This window comes from Genypterus blacodes, unplaced genomic scaffold, assembly GCF_046128005.1.
Source record: "Genypterus blacodes isolate CSIRO-AG114 ecotype Tasmania unplaced genomic scaffold, CSIRO-AGI_Gbla_v1 ptg000076l_1, whole genome shotgun sequence".
Taxonomy (NCBI): Eukaryota; Metazoa; Chordata; class Actinopteri; order Ophidiiformes; family Ophidiidae; genus Genypterus; species Genypterus blacodes.
This window is the reverse complement of record NW_027466885.1, coordinates 2229434-2251229: the sequence shown is the minus strand read 5'-3', so window position 1 is coordinate 2251229 and position 21796 is coordinate 2229434. Positions and strand designations below refer to the sequence as shown.

The window sequence follows — 21796 nt, the reverse complement described above, 5'->3', positions numbered from 1 at the left end:
CGTTATCATGAGGTGGAGATTTATTCCGCTGTGTTCCCTCATATCGTGTGACCCTGTGACCCTGGTGCTCATTAGCATAGAAACCACATTCCCCGGCTGGTGATTGGACCACAGCTGACGAGACCAGGATGTAAAGGAGGAAGTGTGTGTGTGTGTGTGTGTGTGTGTGTGTGTGTGTGTGTGTGTGTGTGTGTGTGTGTGTGTGTGACAGGGCACGGAGGTTGCATCTCATCATAACAAGCTGCAGCATTCCAATCAAAGCAGGTAATTCGTCCCCCACTCCGCCCCACTTCCTTTGTGTGTTTGTGGGTGCGTGTGTGTGTGTGTGTAATGATAAAGAGCCATTTCAATGCCCCCACACACAAATGTTTCGAAAAATTTCCCGATTACATTGGAGCCGCCTGCCCACTCCTCCCCCACTGCTGACCTCTGAATGTGTGTGTGAAGACAAAAACAGCCTGTGGCACCAACGCTGCTGCTCACAACGAATTGTTCCTTTAAGTCTTTATGTGAAAGCGATAATATAGGAAAGTTATTACCCATGTAAGGTCTCTATGAAGGCATTGCAGTGTTGTGTTCTTAGTGTGTTCTCAGTTTCCATAAATTCGAATTTTAATTGAATGTGTTCTTGCTGACTGGAGGTGACAACCAAATGATTGGGCTGTTATGAGAGAAATGGCCATTGGGGTTCGGCATGACTCCAGTTTGCTAGTTCAATTCCAGGCACTTCAAGCCTGTCAAAGTGTTGTTGGGCGAGACACTGAACCCCTTATTGCTCCTGTGCAGGTTGTCTCCCTGTATGATTTGCACCTGCTATCAGTGTGTGAGTGGGTGAATGTGAGGTACGTAAAGAGTCCAAGACCATTCAGTCAAAAATGTATCATGTCAGCATTACCTGAACCAGGATTACAGAACTGAATGAAGTAGCCATAGGTAATTATTCGTCTACGTCCGGTCATTGTTTCATAGTTTGTCCTAAGATTTTCTTCGAGGGTTCGTTGAAGATGAGCGGTTGAAAACTCACACAAGGCATTTCAACATTCATCTGAAAGGCTTCTTCAGCTCAGGTCAATTTAGGAGCTGGAGCTGAAATACAGCTGTTATGTTTTCCTTGACTGACTTCTTGTGTTGTATCTCCTACATTGAGCTCCCGTCGCTTGTCTGCCAAATCCAGTCCCAGGTGTAGATTGCATGGGCATTCATGCAATCTACACCTAACCATTTATCTCTCAATTGTCTGAATTCTGTCTTCGAAGTTCTTTTCAACTTTCCGGACTATTGGTCTTGTCCAAATATTCTGCTTTAGCTGGAGTTTCAAACCCGCTACACTGTCGAACAACCCAACTCAGAGAAACCCATACCCTGGGGCTCAGGAGTCAGAAGGACCCCGACTGATTGACTCCCTGATAGACACGAGGCAAGCGGTCTTCGCATGGCCACCCACTAGACAAGGAGTGGCAGTGGGGCACTGGTTACCCCCCTTCTACACTCACCACTACTGAGGGCATGCTGATTAGTTTCTTTCCCTCCACTTAAGTAATATGCTTCAATCAGTCAGTAGCTTTGTCTGATCCCAGGCTAATAGCTGTTCTCGCTTCATCACAGACTGACCTGCTGAATCCAGATCTCTGCTCTGATCCTCATTGATTTCACCTTATTAAATCCACTTCAGTCGTGAGGGAAATAGCAGCTTAAACAGGATTTTCACACTTTCACATGTGGCACAGATGGCACAAAAGGGAACTGCAGTCAGTTGTAGAGTAAGTAAAGATGTCCACTCATATTGGACAAACAAATATCCAGCAATATAACAGGACGTTTTATTTGGTGTTTGCAGAGATTTGTTTCCATGCTGCTCTTCTTTCTGTTCCCCATGAGTTACCTAAAGTTCAGAACTACAGTGCTATGTGGAGTACAAAGTGTGTTGTTCGTGCAAACACTGTTAAGATGTGAAGCTTATGAACATTAGAGTGAGTGATGCGTGGGCTGAATTTTTGTGTTCTTTGATTTGATTTTGTGAGTGATCCCACTTTATTTCTGGATGGTTGACACATCACAGCAGACTGCTTTTGTCTCAATTAGTCTTTGTCCCAGAGTGAGCTCTTCTCATATTGGAGACTCTGCCTGAACCTGGTTGGTTGGTTCAAAGCTCAGGATTACCCTTAATACTTCCTACACCCAGGGTTTGCCCTTTGCCGCGACCCACCTTGGAGCAACGGATGAGTTTTGTTTCTCTGAAATAAGAATACTGATGTTTGAGAAACTTCAGTGTGTGAATGAAGGCATAAAGTGAAGGTTATATCTTTCTACACGACAATGGAGAACTACAACTCAATGTGGTTCAGGCAGAATGTGGAAAAATTGGTTTTTGATGAAAGCTGTAGAAGATGTAGAGCGTTCTTGTAAACAAATGAGAGAGAGAGAAAAAGACAGGTAGATTGTTTCTCAGCGGATTCTTTGATGACTGGATTGGACAGTCTTGGTTCTCTGGGGAGCACGTTCGGATAGGTGAAGCCCTGATTACCGGTATCTGGATTACACGTATCTGTGTGTCTCCTTGCTGTCTCTTCCCCTTCCTTTCTTGCTCCACCAGCTTGGCAGAGCTGTCGTCACACACAGCAGTCGGAGGCAGCTTCTTGTCGAGCTGCTGTGGTAGATGTAGCCCTTCAGTGACATTCTCAACTGCTTCCTGTAGAGTTTATTCTGCCCTCCTGCAGATAAGCAGCCAATGTATCTAGATATTTAAACGTTTTCTATGCATTTGCGCAGATGGCATTCTAATTAAAAGGCCAAGCCTGCACAGTGATCATGGCCTCTATACTCTTGCAGCTGGTTTTGGCAAGTATGTGAGTATGGGCCACATAATTATGCCTCGCCAGGGAAATCCAAAGACTTGCTCCTTCTGTTTTCGTATCAAGTCGGTTTGTTGGGTTATAAGTGCGTCCAGATGCCTGTCTGGCACAATGGCCAGCCTTTGATTTTCATTTTGTGATGTTAAATATGTAATTCACTTTTAATATGTAATCCCCTGTGAGGCTGTGATATTTTTGTCATGCTCTTCAGGCCTGCAGTTTGTCTTCATATTCTTTGTTACTGTTGTATTTTCTTCTGGTTATTTACTTTTTAAATGTCAATGTTGCTAATGTCAATGTTATATTGCCTCAGTTCTCCATCTTCTGTGCGTTACATCATTACAAAAGGGGGAGGTGCAAGACGACCACAGGCCTTTTATAGCTACAGGAGGCTGCTGGGTCCTCGGTCTGTCGTTCCCCCCGTACAATGCGTCTCCCTCAGGCTGCGATACTCCTAGCCCCCTAGCCTGACCCCCTTTAACCTGACCCAAAAGTATTCATGCACCTTTCCTCTAACTAAACACTGCACTGCACTACACGCATCACCTCACCCTGTGATTGCCTCCTGCACACACACTCAGACAAAGAAACAGACAGACAGAGAGAGAGAGTGTTCACCAACATTCAGCTCACAATATGATGGGCGTCAAACTTGATATGTCTTTTTTGACCTTATTTTTTATTGTAAAGGTACCAACGCTTGTAGTCACGTCTGTATTTGACACAATGTGATAAGCACTGATCTGATAAAGTCTTTCTGTCGACACACCTTGTCAGAGCAGAGTATGCCGTGTTTGTAACACACTATGTTGTGTTTTGTTGCAGCCGGAGCTGGAAACAAGTTGGGCTGGGCCTTCGGTCTGGGTTTGGAAAGACTGGCCATGGTCCTGTACAACATCCCAGACATCCGACTATTCTGGAGTCAGGATGATCGCTTTCTCAAACAGTTCAGAGTGCAGGACATCCAGCAGCCCATCTGCTTTCAGGTACATCTACACTGGCAAACACACTCAGCTCCTCTCCTGTCTTACTCCTCTATTAAGCATTCATCTTTGTGTGTTTCATTATTATTCTGTGTGTCCTCTCTCCCATTTGTCTCTCTGCTTGACTGAGTATCAGCCTGAACATTTACACTCGGTAACCTCTGACTTCAAACACTTCTATCTCCCTCCATCAACCACCCACAAACATCCTGTGTGTGTGTGTGTGTGTGTGGACAGTATATTTCACGTCATTTGCAGTGGAAATGGAACAGTTATCACAATTAGCAGAGACTGGAAGAGTGGAAGAAGCACTCAAAAGGAGAACAAGCTAAATAATGGATAACAGGAAAAGGATATGACATTTGAAGATGTATCAGAGGAAGGAAGGAATAGGGAGATTTGTTTTTAAAAGAATGGAACTGGGAAAGGGTGAAAGCAATATGTAAACAAGAAAGAAAGAACTATTAAAGCTCTTAGAACGGCAAGAATTCAACCATTATAGACAGTGGAGGGAGGGATGGAGACGTCCGCTGACCCTCGCCCACTTTAACAGGCCTGTTGGTTTTATTGATGAAGCTGCTTCCTCCAGAGGGACCGGGGGGGGCACGGCTCATCTCCTGCCCAGGGTCAGTGTTCCTCTCTGTGGCAGAGACACAGCGCTTCTCCCCCTGACCCTCCCTGGCCCCTGGATCCACAGGTAATGAACTGTGACCACAGAAGTTTAACTGTGTGTGTGTGTGGGTGTGTGTTTGTAGCCCCTCAGCAAATACCCTGCACTCCACAATGACATCTCCTTCTGGTTGCCGGAGACACAGAGTGAGTCAGGGCAGGATGGCTTCTCAGAGAACGACTTCTACGAGCTGGTGAGATCCATCGCAGGAGATCTGGTGGAGAAAGTCACGCTGGTGGACAACTTTACACACCCCAGGTACACACACACACACACACACACACACACACACACACACACACACACACAGAGTGATATTCGCACATGTATAAGAAAGAAAGCAAGAAAAGGAGGGTAAAGGTTGATCTGTCCATTTTCCTGCTAATGGGTGACAACTGAAGGCATATTCATCACATACTTTTAATGAACACACACACACACACACTCAGCTGTCCTTGGTGTATACCTCTGAGCCCGTGGTGCCTAGTGTTGACATCTAATTTTTTTAAGGTGTGTGTGTGTGTGTGTCTGTGTCTGTGGGTGTGTGGGGGTGTGTGTGTGAATGTGTGTCTGTCGGCGTTCGTGTGTTTGCGCATGCGTGTATGTGTGTGTGTCTGTGTGTGTGTGTATAAAGGGCAGCAGTGGGAGGTTAGTACCTTATGGCTGAGAACTCCTTTTTCACATTACTGCACACACTCACACTCTTGCCCGACCTTGCGTGCGTGCGTGCGTGCGTGCGTGCGTGCGTGTGTGTGTGTGTTTGTGTGTGTGTGGCAGCGTAGCGAGGGCCCTGCAGTGCGTAAAAATGTCCGACACTATTCATCTTCGGTGTCTTAATGTCTTTTAAATGCCGACCTTTTTCCCCACCACACACACACACACACACACACACACACATTGTCTCAGTATAAATTAATATAGACTGACTTTTGGTATTAAGACCTAATGGGTTGAAAGAGAAGTGAGAGGGGGGGAGATGGAGAAAGATGGCAAAACATTGGAAATAAGTTTCCTCTCATCCGTGTTATCTTTTAGATAATGTGTTTGTAACACAGTCAATCAATCAATCAGACAAGAGAGGGGGATGAGTGCTACGATACAGGGAGATAAAGAGTGTGTGTGTGTGTTATGGTGAGAGAGACAGTAATAGGGACACCTTAGGATGGAGGGATAGAGATCTTTCCAATTACAGCTCCTAAATCAGTGCACAGAATACCTGCAATGCACCTTTTCCATAGCCCCCATCCCATCTCTCTCACACACACACACACATAATAATAATCACGGACATCACAGCCTAATGATAATGACAAAAACTTCTACATACTTAATGACACTTATCAGTTCAAATTAATGACAGAAGAAATACCTGCATTGCACCTTTTCCTTTTTCACCCCAAACTCTCTCTCTTACCTCATCTCTCTCTCTCTTTCTGTCTCTCCTCTCTCGTCCTCTTTCCCCCCTCTCGCTCTCTCTCTCTGTCTCGCCCTCTCTCTGTCTGTCCCCCCCCCCCTCTCTCTCTATCTCTCCCTCTCAGCGTATTAAATTTTGCTAACTACTGCATCAAAAGGCTGATGAGGACTTTTTTCCCCCCACAGCAATAAAACAAGTGAAGCATCAGTCAGACTCAGTGACACATGAACCCGTCTACAGCTATTCACTATTACACAACACCCCCGTTTGCAATTACTATACAGTGACCAATTTTGGCCTTGTGAAAGTCCGAATGTTTGAAAAACATAAAAAAACTTGATCTTTATCTTCTTCTGCTAAATGAAATGAAGCTTTATGTAGAAATGTCTCAACACATTTACAAAGTGCTGCTTCTCTGCGAATGCAAAGCTTTCAAAAAGACAGAAATGCCCAAATAATTAAATCCTTGTAGTTTCTTTAAATTGATTAATGACTTTGCTGATCATTTCTACAAGTAACAGGAGTTCAGGTCCAGTCTGGTTTTCAAGATGGAGCATTATCAAGATCAAGATTGATCTTAAACAGGTCAAGTCAGGGGCCGTTTACAAGCTGTCACTGTTATTAGCAGGTCCACTCTTCTGTCACTGGTTTGGGGCGGAGCTTAAAATGGCAAATCCTCTACAGACATTCTTAAATGAAGAGGAAGTGGACGAGGTGAGAGTGAAAGGACTGGATTGGGATTGAATCTTAAGAGTCCATGAGTAGGAAATACAGTGTGAATGTATCTGTCTCTCCAAACAAACCATGATGATGATGATGATGTCCATTATGACTGCAAATGGATCCAAAAGCCACTAAAGCTGCCGGAAGCCCTGAAATATGTTTTCTCCTCTAAAGTACTTCTGAACTTAATTGAATGACCCCACAGTCTCCCTCTCTCTCTCCCTCACCCTGTCTTCATCTCTTTCTCTCTCTCTCCCTTTCTTCCTCTGTCTCCCTTTCTTCCTCTCTCTCTCTCTCTCTCTCTCTCTCTCTCTCTCTCTCTCTCTCTCCCTCTTTTTCCACTCTCCCTCTTTTTCCACTCTCTCTCTCTCTGTCTCACTCTCCCACTCACTCTATCTCCCTCTCTCTCACTCTCCCTCACACTCTCTCACTCTCCCTTCTCTTGCACTCTCTCACTCACTCTATCCCTCTCACTCTCTCTCACTCTATCCCTGTGTGTGTGTGTGTCTCTCTCTCTCCAACTCACTCCATCTCCCTCACTCTCCCCCACACTTTCTCACTCTCATCATCTCCCTCACACTCTCTCACTCTCCCTCTCCCTCTCTCTCACTCAGTCACTCTCTCTCCCTCCCTCTCTCTCACTCTCTCGCTCCCGCTACATAAACATCTCATGTAGTAGCAAATCAAAGTTGAACGCTCGCTATAATTCCTCACAAATCTGCATTTATTGGCTGGTAACGCTGTCAGCAGAGAGCGAGCCAGGACTAATTTGATAAGCCGACAAAGCTGTCAGTCAAGCCGACAGCCCCTTGGGAGAGAGAGAGGCAGGAGAGAGATGATGGTTGAGCTAGATATAGTGAGGTGTGTGTGTGAGGAACTTCTCCAGTAAACTTTCTGTGTGTTTTTTATTGGTATTTTCTGAGATATTGTCGGCATGTACGTTTTTATATGGACTGAATTTGTGCTAGAAAAGTGGCTATAATGCTGAGAATAATGTGGGAGTGATTTAGCCGAACTCTACACTTGAATAAAAATGGACAAATATATTCCAAGGACAATGACAGATTTCTCTTTTAATCCAGTTCTACGTTCTCATACTTCACAAGAATCCGGTGCCAATTTGACTTCTTCACTCTGCTTCTCTATCCATCCTCTCCTGTCTTCCTCTACTTGTCATCCTGTCATCACTTCATCTCATCTCCCCCTTTTGTCCCCCTCCCCCCCTCTCTGCTGGCTCAGCAGGAGACCACACGTGAATTAATGACTGAACAAGGGGAGACGGACAGAATAATCCCCTATTCCAAAAAGGAAAGGGAGGGAGAGAGAACAGTGACAAGGAGAAAGGAAGGATTGCGGGAACAGATGACATTGAGGTTGGGATTGATAGAGAGACTAGGTTCATGTGAGAAAAGAGGAAGAGAGAGAGAGCTGTCATTTCCGCTTTTGTTATTCTGCTAAATAATGAATGTTTGATTTCTGTTGCCACAACTTAAAAGAGAGAGAGAGAGAGAGAGAGATGTGCAGTGCTTAAATATTCAAACACACAGATCCACTTCTACTGCATCACTGTTGTGCACACTGAGTGGAAATAGACAGGTGTAGGTATTGTTTCTGTAATGCCGCCGTTTGAAGAGTATACCTTCTTCTGATTGGCCAGTTAAGGGAGTACTGGGGCGGGCGTGTAGGTGTTACATGATGACATCAATGTGTTACAGATAAGGACCAATCAAAATCAAGCTTTCGGGGTTAGTGCTGGACCTTACTGGAGATAATCTGTAGGCATCAACCTCAATCTTGGACACTTGGACAATGTTCAGCACATAATGATTCTCTGCTGTTAATACACTCCACACTCCACACACACACACGGAGAGAGAGTTTTGTCATGTCTCCTGGGTATTTGAACCGTCTTGTTTTCTAAATGGGGATCTACATTTCACTTTATCTCAGTTTTCTCTAAATGTCAACATCATCCCATTCACCTTTTCGAAATGTCACCTCCTCTCCTCCTCACCTACCTCTCCCCTCTCTGTCTCCTTCTCTCCTCTCCTCTTTCCCCCCTCGTCCTCTCCCTTTCCCCTGCCTCACATAACTGTATTTCCAACCCTGAATCCTCCCTTCCTCTCCTTTCCTTTTCTATTCTCATTCCATGGTGTCCTTATGTCCTTTTCTCACATCAGTCCTCCTTCTTGCCTGTCCCTCTTTCATTCCCGCTGATTCTTTCCTCCTACTCCTCCTCCTTTCCCTGCCTCCTGTCTCTCCTCACCCGCATCCCATCACCCTGTTTCCTATCCTCCTATCATGCCCCCATCATATCTCCCCCCTCAGTTCCTTCTCTCCTCTTTCCTCCTCCTCCCCTCTATCTAGGTTACCCCACTGTGCTTGCATATTAGCTCACTGCAGCACCGGCTCCGTGGAGTGTTGCAACGTGTGTGTGTGTGTGTGTGTGTGTGTGTGTGTGTGTGTGTGTAAAGCAGTAATGGTTTATGGGTATTACCGATCTTGTGTATCAACAACAGGCCAGATTTATATCCTCTGGCTCGCTGGCTGCCACAGCCCCAAGGGCCTCTGGGTAATCTGGGTGTAATTGAGCATAGAGGTTACAGTGGTACACACACACACACACACACACAAAATATACACACCTAAGTATCAACATATGTTGGCACTCACAAAGATGATAAACACATCAGGGAGTTATAAACACACAAACATGCACGCACACACACACACACACAATATCTATGCCAAACACATACACAAACTCAAAGGTATAAAGAAAGCAAATTAAACACAATTGAATAACAACACAGATACACAACTACACACAGGGGAAATTCCACAAATACACAATCAAATAAACGCACAAAAAGTAACACAAGCACACAGAGACAGAATACACACTCTTATAAATGCAGCAACGTCATAAGTATCTGTGAATAAATGAGAAATAAACAAAGATGAATAAAAACACACAAGAAAGAACACAATCATTGCAAACTTGACTTTAATTGAACTATTTCATTACAAATCACAGATATACACATCAATAATGTAACAATAAACAATAGAACAGCTGTGAACTGGCTTAGATCACACTTACTAATTTCACTTTTGTCACTGATTCCGGCACAGGTGACACACATTTAGTCTACGGAGAACACAGATACACACACACACACACACTCAAGGCTGCGTGTGAATCATGCAGTCAGCAGTTTGCTCAGGTTTCTTCAAGTGTGCGAGCGCACGTCTCTGCTGTCACAGGATAACCATGCCGTTGCAGTTTTACTCCAGCGTGGAGAGTTTTGTGTTTCATCGCTCTGTTTTTGTGAGTTTGAGCATCTTTGTGTCCCCTTTAGAAGCTGATACCATCCAGTTTCATATCAAAGGAATGCAAGTCGGTGAGGCTTATTCATAAAAGAAAAAAGGCACAGTCATTGTGCTGCGTTCCATTTACCTGGGAATGACGGCATTCCAGTAGAACAAGTCGGAAAACCGAGACAGACTCCCCCAGGAAAAGCTTTGTAGTTAGGCTAGCCATTGTTAGCCATTGTTTCCTCTTTCTGAGTCGGAATTCTTACATCAGGGGCCTTCCCAGTTGAACTTTTCCATGGTTAACTCAGAAATTCTAACTTCTAGGTTCAAATGGAAGGCATCATTAGCTTCTGCCTGTTTATGAAACTTGAATGTTTTCCCTGGTGTCAAAGGAACTTGGAATTGAAATTAAATTTAATTATCTGCTAATGCTCCATGGTTTTAAGTGGTGTGTGTGTCTGTGTTTGAGCCCTGCCACATGATATTTAGGATGCGGGTGAGATGTGGAGCTGAGAGGCTGATGCTTGAGGAAGATGAAGAGGCAGAGAGAGAGAGAGAGAGAGTGACAGAGAGAGAGAGATGGTGAGACTGAAATTAAGTTCTGTGTTTTTCTCCCAGTGTTTTTCTCCTTTCTGTTCATTTACTCATTTGTCTGTATCATTTCCTTCCGCTCCTAATCAAATCGTACCAAAGCTCATGGGACAGTGAGCAGAGCTGAAAGGGAGGAGAGACGGGAGGTTCCAAGAAAAAAGAGAGAGGAAAAACAACATAGTAAAGGAGGAGGAAATTAAAACTAAACATGGGAGGGAAGGGGAGAAGGAAACTAGAGACAAAGGAAAAAAGATAGAAGCTAAAAAGGATGAAATGAATGAGAGAAGGAGGGAAAAGGAATTATCGACAACTTCTACCTCAATGTCCTTCTATGATGACCTCAATCAGAAGTGTGTGTGCGTGTGAGAGAGAGTTCTTAAGTCTCTGGGGATGACTAAGAGAGACACTGTGGGCCTTTAGGGGGCGCTGTGATAATAGTGTTATTCCTATAGCAGCTAGCACAACAATATCACAGAGTGCTTCATGTAAACAGATGATGACTCCGTCTCCTTCGCACAGGAGTCAGCAGAGGAGGTGAATAGTGATGAGTCGCTCGCTTCCTTTACATTTTGCAATCCTTTCCTCCCTTCCCTACTCACTTCCTCATCTCCTCCTCTCAGTGGTCATTTCAGCTTTGACAGACAGAGATGATCTGCAGTGAGAGGTCAACGGAGGAAGCTCTCTCTCTCTCTCTGTCGCTTTCAGTCTGGGTTTGTGTGTATATGTGAGTGTGTGTGTGTGTGTGTGTGTGTGTGTGTGTGTGTGTGTGTGTGTGTGTGTATATGTGTGTGTGTTTTCCTGCGGGAATAAAATAAATAGAAACACAAACTGAGGAAACTGATAGACAGACAGAATCCAGATCCAGACAGACACTCCAGAGTCTGTCATATCCACTCTAACGTCCACAATGACCTTGCCATCGACCGTGTGTGTGTGTGTTTGTTTGTGTACCAGTACAGTGAGACTATGGCCACTCTAGCATCCCTGTAATGCTGTATCAGAAAACAAAAGCGTCAGCCGGAGAAACTTCTTCGATCCTTCAACACTGAGCTATTCAACACTGATTGGTTCAAATTATTAATCGGTCCGGCATTTCTAAATTAACTGAAGTAAATAATCAATTATTAAAAGGTGCTGCCTGCTGAAAACACACACAGGCAAAGACACACACTGTATATATTCAGATTATCATCTTGTTTAATTTAGATTTTACCTTTTAATGACTCTTTTAAACATCTATTATTATTAACAACAGTTATTATGTTATATGTGTACACAAACACAGGCATGCATACACTTACATACACAAAGTCCTTGTCAAATATTGTTTTGGATGACTCACTGTGTTTAGGAATTCAGCAACAAAAGTGTGTGTGTATTTGTGCTGTGTGTGTCTGGGTGAGTGAGTGAGTGGGCTTCCGCTGGTAATTGAAAAGCAGAGGCATTGTGCGTGTTAATAGGAGTGCTGAGTGAAGTGGGCCGGACGCGGTGGAGAAAACACAATGAGCAAAGTGAATGAGAATGAGAGGAGATGTAGAATTGCAGCGACACGTCGAGCGAGCCGAGAGCGCCACGACCTGGCAACCCAGGAGCCTCCACAGGTCCCAGATGATTTGAGAGAGTCCCATAGGGGCGAACATAGACAGTTTAGCCCCAAGATAAAGACAAGAGACAGTTTTGGTTTTAAGTTGATTTTGATTTTAACAGTGGATTGAAAAGTTCTGAGCCTGAAAATAAGGGAAATAAATGTGTGCCTGGCTCAGAACATATCAATCAACTCTAATAGATGCGTGAGATTTGTATTTACTATACGTAACCAACCTTGACCCAGAATACTTGGATCGACTTTGGTTAAATATACAGCAGTTGCATTTATTTGGGTTGATTGATAAGTTGTGAGCCCAACATACAACATGAGGTAATGATGCACTTGCTGGCTGCTAAGCATGACTATGGCTTTGAACTAGTGCTGCAGCCAACCTCCTCATAAACATGGGACAAGCCTTTGCTCTCCAGATGCTATATCGGCTGTGGAGGATCTTTTGGAGTGAATAACGTTAGACGGAGATCATGTTTGAAAATGAAGAAGTGAAAACATCTCTGAGGTAGGACACATACTTATCAGACAAATATGGTAGATTAAATCAGTTTTCCAGCCTTCAGTTACTGAGAGGAAAGGAGCAGAGCAAACATCGTGAAACACCTCTGCATACACACACAGGGGGACACACACACACACAAGCACACACACACAGGCAGGCTCGAATCAGGGGGAGCTCATGTTACCCAAGAGATTGTGGAAATGCATTGAGAATGAATCTGATTGGATTCTAGGCGTGTACGTGCACACGCACGCACACACACACGCACACACATGCAGACTCTTTCCTGTGGTGGTGGAAAAGCACTCATGCCTCCATTTTCCTGATAACGATGCTCTCTTCCGGCCTGCCCTCCATCTTAATACAATTAATATACACTGACTCTCTCTGGCACACACACGCACACACACACATTGATTCATTCACGCTCAAGTGCCTTCCTGTTTGTCTTTAAAGTTATATCAACCTACAGCGCTCACGCAAAAACACACACAAAGAGGTGGGTCCTCCATATTGCCATTTCCAATAAAGTGAAGTGGCTTGAAGTGAGGGATATTTATCACAGGGGTAAACAGTGGAATGGAGTTTAGTGGGAGAGGGAGGGGGCAGAGAGGAAAACAAGTCCATCAGAGAGAGAGAGAGAGAGATGTGAGGAAGAGTTGGAATGAATGAGAGCAACCCTGAGCAGGAAAGCTGAATAGCCACCATGTTGACCCAAAGTGTGTCACCGGAATAATCACAATAACCATTTGAGGCCATCTGTCAGGCTGAGCTCTCTGCTGTCAGTTACCAGTCTAAACTGGCCCTGTCAGCCTCAGCAGCAGGACTTTCTCAGACTTGCGGGCCTCAGGAGGCTGATGTTTGTTTTGTCAGGCTCAGCTGCACTCAAATATATTTTACAAGGACTTCACTTTAATTTTTGAGAGCGTCAGCTGTAGCGCTGTTCTGCTGCACTTTGTCGGGGCTCAGCCGGGTCTCATTTATCATACCTGCTATCAACATTAGCTATTGTCAGCTGTGCTTTTCTGGCTTCAGCTGGACCTCGGCAGCCTCAAATGAAAATTAAATAATGTGTCAGTCGTGAAAGGTTGATTTTTCTGACCTTTGAAAATAATGACATTCTCCCTGCTCCTCACTTTGATTGACAGAACAGAAAAAGTATTTGCCCCATTTCCTGGTTTCCTCTATGTTTCCTTTCCATGCTTATCTTCAAACTAAATTTAACAAAGATAACCTCAGTACCCGCAAAACGCAGTTTTAAATCATTTCATTCATTGAATGAAGGAAGACTTAACTGCTCTGTGTGGAAAAAGTAATTGCCCCCTTAATTACTCTGTCAACCATTAACCAAATATAAATGATAACTGGGCTCATTTAGACGAGACACACCCAGGAAGAAACACTGATTCTGCTCTCTATTCGAAGATCCTGAAGGAGAATGTGATCAGAAACTCAGTTGGGTTATGCAGCAAGACAAAGTCCCAAAGAATAGCATGTCCTCCTCTGCATGACTTAAAAGAAACAACATAAGGTTTCGGAGCGGCCTCATCAAAGTTCTGACCTGAACTCCATTGCGATGCTGTGGCAGGACCTTAAGCCAGTTAAAGTAAAGCAATTCTGCAAAGACATACGGGCTCAAAAGTTTGTTTGCAGTTGTTGCTGCTAAAGGTGGCACCAGCAATTATTCATCTTTCTTCTATAATTCAAAATATGGGGTTTGCTTTTACTCGTAAAATAGTCATATAGTAGTCACAGTAATTATCGGTGAGGAGGGCAAATTAATTTCAGGTCAAACGAGGGATCGCTAGTTAATTCTTAGTGTTAACAGGTGAACACTGACAACACAACCAAACCTCTCCAAATTCATCCCGGCCGTTAAAGGTCAAGTGGAACGCTTAACGAGCAATTAGCAGAGAGGAAATGCCAGCGAGTCCGTCAGCTAAACAGCCGTCTGAATTATTCACTGCGACAACGGGACAGGAATGGGAGAGGCCCAGATGTTCAGAGCAGCCAATCACACGCTGTTAATGTCAAGTGGATTTGCATTGGGAGGGCAAGGAATCATGGGAAGCGGGATAGTCGCTCCCTCTGGCTATACTTTTGTGCACTGATGAACAGTGGACTAATCTCTGCTTAAAGAAGGTCGATATTCAAACAAATGTTTAAAGAATGAATGAGTAAATGCATAATTTTGTCCTCAGAACCAGAATTTTTATTATTATTTGGGTTTTGGCATCTGGAAATACAGATGAAGGACCCTGGGTTCTAGAACATTCCTGAAACAAGTTGATTTATGTTGAAAACTGGTTGGAAATAATCCTAAGTGCTTTTTTTCCTGCTGGTGGTTTTGGAGAGAATCACTCACACAGTCACAGTCAGTCATGTGGACATCTGTATTCCTGCCTGTCATGAAGCACATGTAGGTCCTTATGATTCATGTCGTCTGTTCATCCCGCCACACGCACACCCCCTCCTTACACACACGCTCTCCCTCGCTCTCTTTATCTCTGTGTATCTCTCCCTCTAATAAATTGATTGGTGGATCACGAAATCTCGCTAAAAGACCATTTGCATGAGGAGGTATGTGTGTGTGTGTGTGTGTGTGTGTGAGAGAGGGAGAGAGAGTGAGTCACGGTAAACACTTGTCATGTCTCCTGGTGCTCCAACAGATGGACAGTAGGCGACACACACACACACACATACACACACACACACACACACACAGGCAGCAAAAGGCTCACAGACAATTTTCATCAGTGTGAAAATGACATTTAGGTTCGATGGGATGAAAGAAGGAAGAAGGGATGGAGAGACAAAAGAGAGGGAAGGAAAGAGGTGAGAGGATGAAGAGAAAGTCAGGGGAAAAGAAAGAAGTGAGGAAGTAAATCTGTGATGCTCCTCATGGACCAATCAGATCCTAAACTCACGAATAATTAATGAGGTCAGACTGGCTCCACTACTTATTGAAACATTGATAAGGGGATCGGACTTCAACCTGTGTGTGTGTGTGGGGGGGACTCACTGTGGCGTATCAATGACATCTTAAAAGTTTGTGTTTGCGTCTCTGTTGTGTGCGTGTGTGAGTGAGTGTGTGTGTGTGTGCGCGCGCGCGTTATTACCCACTTTCACAGACAAACTTCACTATTACACCGACAGTACTTTTAATAATTCACAACCCTCCTTCTTCTCTTCCTCTCTCTCTCCCTCTCTCTCTCAATATCTCTCTCGTTCCCCCTCTCTCTCTCTCCCTCTCCCTCTCTCTCCCTCTCTCCCATGCTTAAAGAGCCATTCCACACTCAGTTACAGCTCCGGCTGCGCTGCTCTCTGTAGATTAAAATGATCTAAGGGCTATTGAACAATACTGACTGTACATTTCATACTAGGAATGAAATTGGAGGAAGGAATAGTTTCCGCATGCTCATCTTCTTCACACATTCATATACGGATTGACATTTATACAAGGATGTTGGTACTTCTGAGAAAGAATCTTTGTTTTTCTAATTCAATTTCAAAATCACATAGTTGGATATTGATGTCACCAAAGCCCCGACCCTGACCTTTGACCTCACGTCGGAGGGGTTAAAGAGTTTAATCTTGACGGCAGACTGGACATAATCCTGGGTGGCTTTGCAGGAGGCTGAGCCAGAGCTGCAGAGCCGTGCTGACTAATCTATGCAGATGTATTAATAGATCTGAAGCAGCTCTCAGCAGGCTGCCAGAAGAAAAAAAGGACAAATAAATAACAGAGACGGAGACGCTCATCATGTGCAGAGGCAAAGACTCAAAGGCTTCAGATGGAGGCAGATCTTTGCTAACCAGCCTCCCACATTTGTTTGACAATTTCACTTAAGCATCTTTCAACCCATCAGCAACAATCCAGCATTAGACCATGACCATCATCACACTCAGTGATCGGCTCTACTGATAAGAAGTTTAAAGGTCACAGAGTGAGACTAAAGCAGGAGAGGGATAGAGAACTATGGAATAAGGAGAGCAAGGCTTTCCTCACCTCCTCTCCACCCCTCCCTCCAGCCCCACAGGGGTTTACTGTATTAGATTTCCTTTTTCCCTTCCGTGCGTTAAGGCATCAGAAGGCTTCTCAAGGGCGTTGGTAACTAGCGGAGATTCCCTCATCTTCACCTCCCTCTCTCTATTGATCCCTCCCTCTCCCTCTCTCTCTCTCTCTCTCTCCCCCTCTCTCTCTCGCTCCCTCTCTGATCCATTTTCTCATAGAATGAAACCTAACACTCCTCCTCCAGGCTTGTCCATCTTCATCCACTTTTCTCTTCCTCTCTTTCTGAATGAAACTCTACCCTCCTTCACCGAGCCGACCGACCCGCCCTATCCGTCTTTAGCTCGCTCCCTCCATCTCACCACCTGCTGAAACCTGACATCAAATCAATGATGATGTTTTTCACGCGATTTTAATCTTTTTTGTAGTTTTTGTCTGTGATACGTTTTTGGCCTCAGTCGACCCGGGAGCTGTGTTTGTTTGTCATGCAGCTTAGCCGCTCTCTTCCTCCCTCTCCTCCGCTATAGAGGTTCTGTTTTTGGACCTGAGTGTTTGCTTGATTTTAACAGCGTGTCTCATACATTATTAAACAGGTGTCAGTGATATTTGGTTGACTGTAGACTGCTGAGGAATAAGTGATTAGTTTCTAGTGACCACTTAAAAAGCATTTTACATTTTGCCTCGTAACTCCTGCCGTACGTTGAAGGAGCAAAAGCTGGTCTAGCCGAGCACTGAGTTCACCCTAATAGGCCCTGAATGGCCCAAAGGCTCCTCTCCTCACCATGTGTGTCTCTCTGGTTCCAAATCTGCCCCTCTAGATGACCCTGGTGCCAAAGTTTGACTTTGCTGAGCCCACAGTCTTGTCTGGGACAAATGCACTGTTAGTTAGTCTGAGTTTGAGTGCATCTCTGGTTGTCAAAGTAGCCCTCTGCTACCCAAGTGCCCTTGTAGTCGTCTTAAGTGCACCTCTAGGTTCCTAATCTGCATCCAAATGTGCCCTAGTGACTCTCTAGTTGTCCCAAGTGCTCTCAGATGCCCACCTTCATCTCATCATCTTCAGCTTAGAGAGAGTGCCTCTGTAAAATGTCTTGGGGATCAGGTTGGGTTTAGTCTACTTGCCCTTGTGGATGTGCAGGTGTGTCTCTGGTTGTCCCCCTTTTTTGTTTTGCTCTAGGTCTTAGGTGCCCCTCTGCTTGCCAAAATGTTGCCAAAGTGCCCCTCTAGCCAGCCCAAGTCTTCCAAAACTGCTCCTCTAGTTTAGTGTATCTGCATCATCAATGTAGTGTGTTCTGGTTGCCTGTGTCTGATCTGTGCCGTTTTAGTTCATCCATGATCTACTATGATTATGTTTCTGTTGTCCAGGTTACCCCAATGCTTATCTAAAAGTCCACACTGGCCAACCCGGGTGTTGCCAGGTAGCCACAGTGTGGTCCTAGTATCCCTCTGGGAGCCATATTCAAAACCTCCCTGTGTCCCAGAGGTCACTAAGGTGGCTTTGGAGAAGTCTCAGTGTCTCTGTTATCTCTACTGTGGTACTTGGGCAAGGAACTCCTAAAAGTAATAGTATTACCATGGTAACCAAGCACATGCTACAGGTACCCCGCCCTTCCTGACTGCATCACCAAGGAGACATTTGGAAGTGTTTCCTCACATCTGCATCACTACAGGGAGACTTTGACACATAATGAGCTTTAACACATCTGCACGTCTAACACATGAGTTTAACACATCTGCAGTATGAAAATTCAACCCCAGCATTTCAGCGCTGACGGCAGCCAGCCATTTTGTCAGCGCGATCATGCAATATTCATGCTGTACAAATACATGTGTGTGCATGACTGTGACAGTAACATGAAGCTGTAGTAGCAGAAACGGTGAAATAACCCAGACTGTGATTCAAGATCTGAAACATACCACCGCACCAGGCTCTCCTCTGAGATATATAAAGCCACAGACACACACCCACACCCACACCCACACACACACACGCACACGCGCGCACAGTGTTGCTTAATGCAAGATAAGGTGAGGAAACAGAAAATAAGTTGTCAAGCTTTTCCATTTCAGTTTAGTTTTAATTGGAGCAGGAAGCTATTCATAGAAATCTAATTGCTTGAAATGAAAATCACACATATGCACACAGCATACAGTGTGTTCTCCAGACTTTTTTTTGTCTCTTCCTGAGGTAAAGCACACATTAGAGCTGTTTCATTTTAAAAAGAAAAATGACTAGTTCGGCCACACTTTTAATTTATGCTCCTTAACTTTTAAAACAGTTCTTAAATCAAACTTTGACTCTTCAGAGCATGTTAAAGTTTGTACTAAATGATTTGTTTCACCTTCATCTTGTTCATGATCCCTATTACCTCCTTAATGCTCCCTTCATCACGCCTGAGCTTGTATTTACTCCATTACACGTATTGTGTGTTTTTGCATCCACTGTACACAGAATTACACACATTTTTCATCCATAATTTGTTTGCATATTTATGGCGCATATCCTGCCTGTTTGCTTTGTGTGTGTGTGCGCGTGTGTGTGCCCATGTGTGCAGAGTTTATAGGTGTCACTGTATCGACCCCCTCCCCCCCACCGCCACAGCAGTGTGGATAATGGAGACATCAATTATTCAACAACGACACAGTCCATCACATGAAATACCATTCTGTGTGTGTGTGTGTGTCTGTGTGTGTCTGTGTGGGCGCTTGTGTTGTTTGTATACATATATGAAGTGTAATTGTGTTTGTGTCAGTTTGTTCATTTTCGATGAGGTTCTCGGTGACATTTCCACCCAATGTACTGATGTTCAATAATTCACAAGGTGCTGAGAGAGCGAGTGATCGACATAGAGGAGGAGTGGAGGGAGAGTGAGAGAGAGGGGAAACCAGTCTGGTGTTGTATTCAGTTATTGTAGCTCTCAATTTCATTGTGCTGCACTTCATTCTGTCAGTAAGGAGAACAAAAGGAGGAGAGGGAGTGAAAGGAGAGGAAAGGGAGAAGATGAAAGCAGCAAATCTTTACCTCTAGTGGGGCCGAACATAAAGTCTGTCCTGTGAGGGCCAAGCTGTTTCTGAAAACAACTCTCTGGTTTTAGAAAAGCAGAGGCTCTGTGCTGAGAAGCCATGCTACATACCTACAGTTAGCATCAAAATATGCTAATGGTGTGTAACATATTCTATCATTTGGACGTTAATGCTAACATTAACTTAAGTGCTGTTTTTTTACAAGTGCTAGTTTAACTTGTTAGCCACTCATTAACCACTAAGTCAAACTGTACTGTACTGTTATTATTAGATTATTCATATTATATGTAATAATGATAATAGAATTGTTATTTTATGTTGTGTTATTGTGGAAAAGCAGCACTAACCCCCGCCCTCCCTCTCTTTCCATCAGGACTGGGAGGCGGAGTCAGTGTTATCGCATCACCTACCGCCACATGGAGCGAACTCTGACCCAGCAGGAGGTTCGGCTCGTCCACCAGCAAATCGAACACGCCGCTGAGACTGAGCTGAGCGTGCAGGGCCGATACTGACTCACACACACTCATACACACACACAGAGCTGTTAAGAAGTCACATCACATCCTCACGGCTGTGATATCCTGCCGCAGGGGAAACGTGTTGACTTTAATGCTGACTTTAATACAGGCATCACACTCCTGCTTCTCATGCTGCGGCTAACGGTTCACACACACATACACACACACACACACACAGGTCACCCACTGTGGCTCTTCTGTTTGACCATAAAAATCTAAAGATATTATGTGTCATACTTAATTTCTTAATGCAGCTGCTGAGAAAGAGAAGCAGAGCAGAATCAGGACGTCTCTGTTAGGGAACTACAAAAAGCTCCTGAACACATCAACAAACACATAATGAAGCGTGATTTGGCGATAAACCTTGTTATGTATTTTCAGATTAAAAAATAATTTGTTTAATAGGTTGACTGGCTGAGTTTGCCTACATGCTTCTGCCTGTGTTACTGACTCAAACCATCAAGCTTCACTGAATGGACCCGAGGATGGACATCGGGTCGTCTATGTCCAATTTTGGAGAGTGGTGAAAGGACAGACAGAAACACTACAGGTAAGATAGGAGAGGGATAAAAGAAGGACAGATAGATGTGAGGAGAAGAGGGGAGTGTAAAGGAAATGTTAAGATTGGGAGGATGCAAGGTAAAATAAGAAGGAAATAAGGTCATTACTGTCCAATGTTTGAGTGGAGAAGGAAGGAAGGAGGGCAAATGAATGATTTAAGATCTGGATGAGTTTAAGTTTTCATTAATTACACACTGAGATGTGACACACACAAACTCAAATTGAAGCTTTCAAAGGGCCTCAACTCCCCATTTGTACCCCACACAGGAGACGCAAATGTCAGACGCACACACACACACACACGTCCAAATGCCACTCTGTCAGTTATTCTGTGCCAACGTTGAGGCATTAAATGGCTTCGACTGACATGCCAGTCAGCTGCGCAATGAATTCTGGGAGCTCTCACTTGCAGTTTTTTCCATGCACACATCCACACACTCATTTGAATGTAGCTCATTAGGAAATTCCACACACACACACACACACACACACTCTCACACACACACACACACACGCACACACACACACACACACACAACGTCAAACACACACTCACACAGATCTGTTGGTGACTGTGTGCCAACGCAGAGAGGATACGCTGGCTTAGGCTGCTACTATCATGCACTGGCACTCTGGAAGGACTTACCATGTTACACTCACCTAACATGCGCACACACACACACATATTCACAGTCAAATGTCACACTGCCAATCATCCAGCAGGAGGCTGTCTGCCTTCCATGGCTCAGCCTGTCACTCCAGTCTAGTTAAATCTTTGCTCTGACAGTTTGAGGACATGCCTACGTTTTGGACTCTCTCTCTCTCTCTCTCTCTCTCTCTCTCTCTCTCTCTCTCTCTCTCTCTCTCTCTCTTTCTCTCTCTCTCTCACACACACATACACGCACACAGCATATACACATTTGAATATCTGATGTTGTGTTTGTACTTGTCCACACTATTCCAACACTGTTCCCTTTAAATTCCCCATATAAAGGGAACACTTATCTGCACCATCAAATTCATTGTATTCA

General features: G+C 44.4%; 1 protein-coding gene across 1 annotated transcript in view; it reads left to right on the top strand.

Annotated features, from left to right (window-relative positions):
* fars2 (phenylalanyl-tRNA synthetase 2, mitochondrial) overlaps window positions 1–20608 on the top strand; it is a 69825-nt gene extending 49217 nt beyond the window's left edge. The window contains exons 9-11 of the mRNA XM_076158399.1: window positions 3678–3838; window positions 4591–4763; window positions 20060–20608. Of these exons, the coding sequence (XP_076014514.1) occupies window positions 3678–3838; window positions 4591–4763; window positions 20060–20198 (473 nt within the window). The 3' untranslated portion in view covers window positions 20199–20608. The remainder of the gene's footprint in view (window positions 1–3677; window positions 3839–4590; window positions 4764–20059) is intronic.
* Window positions 20609–21796: the final 1188 nt, after the last annotated feature.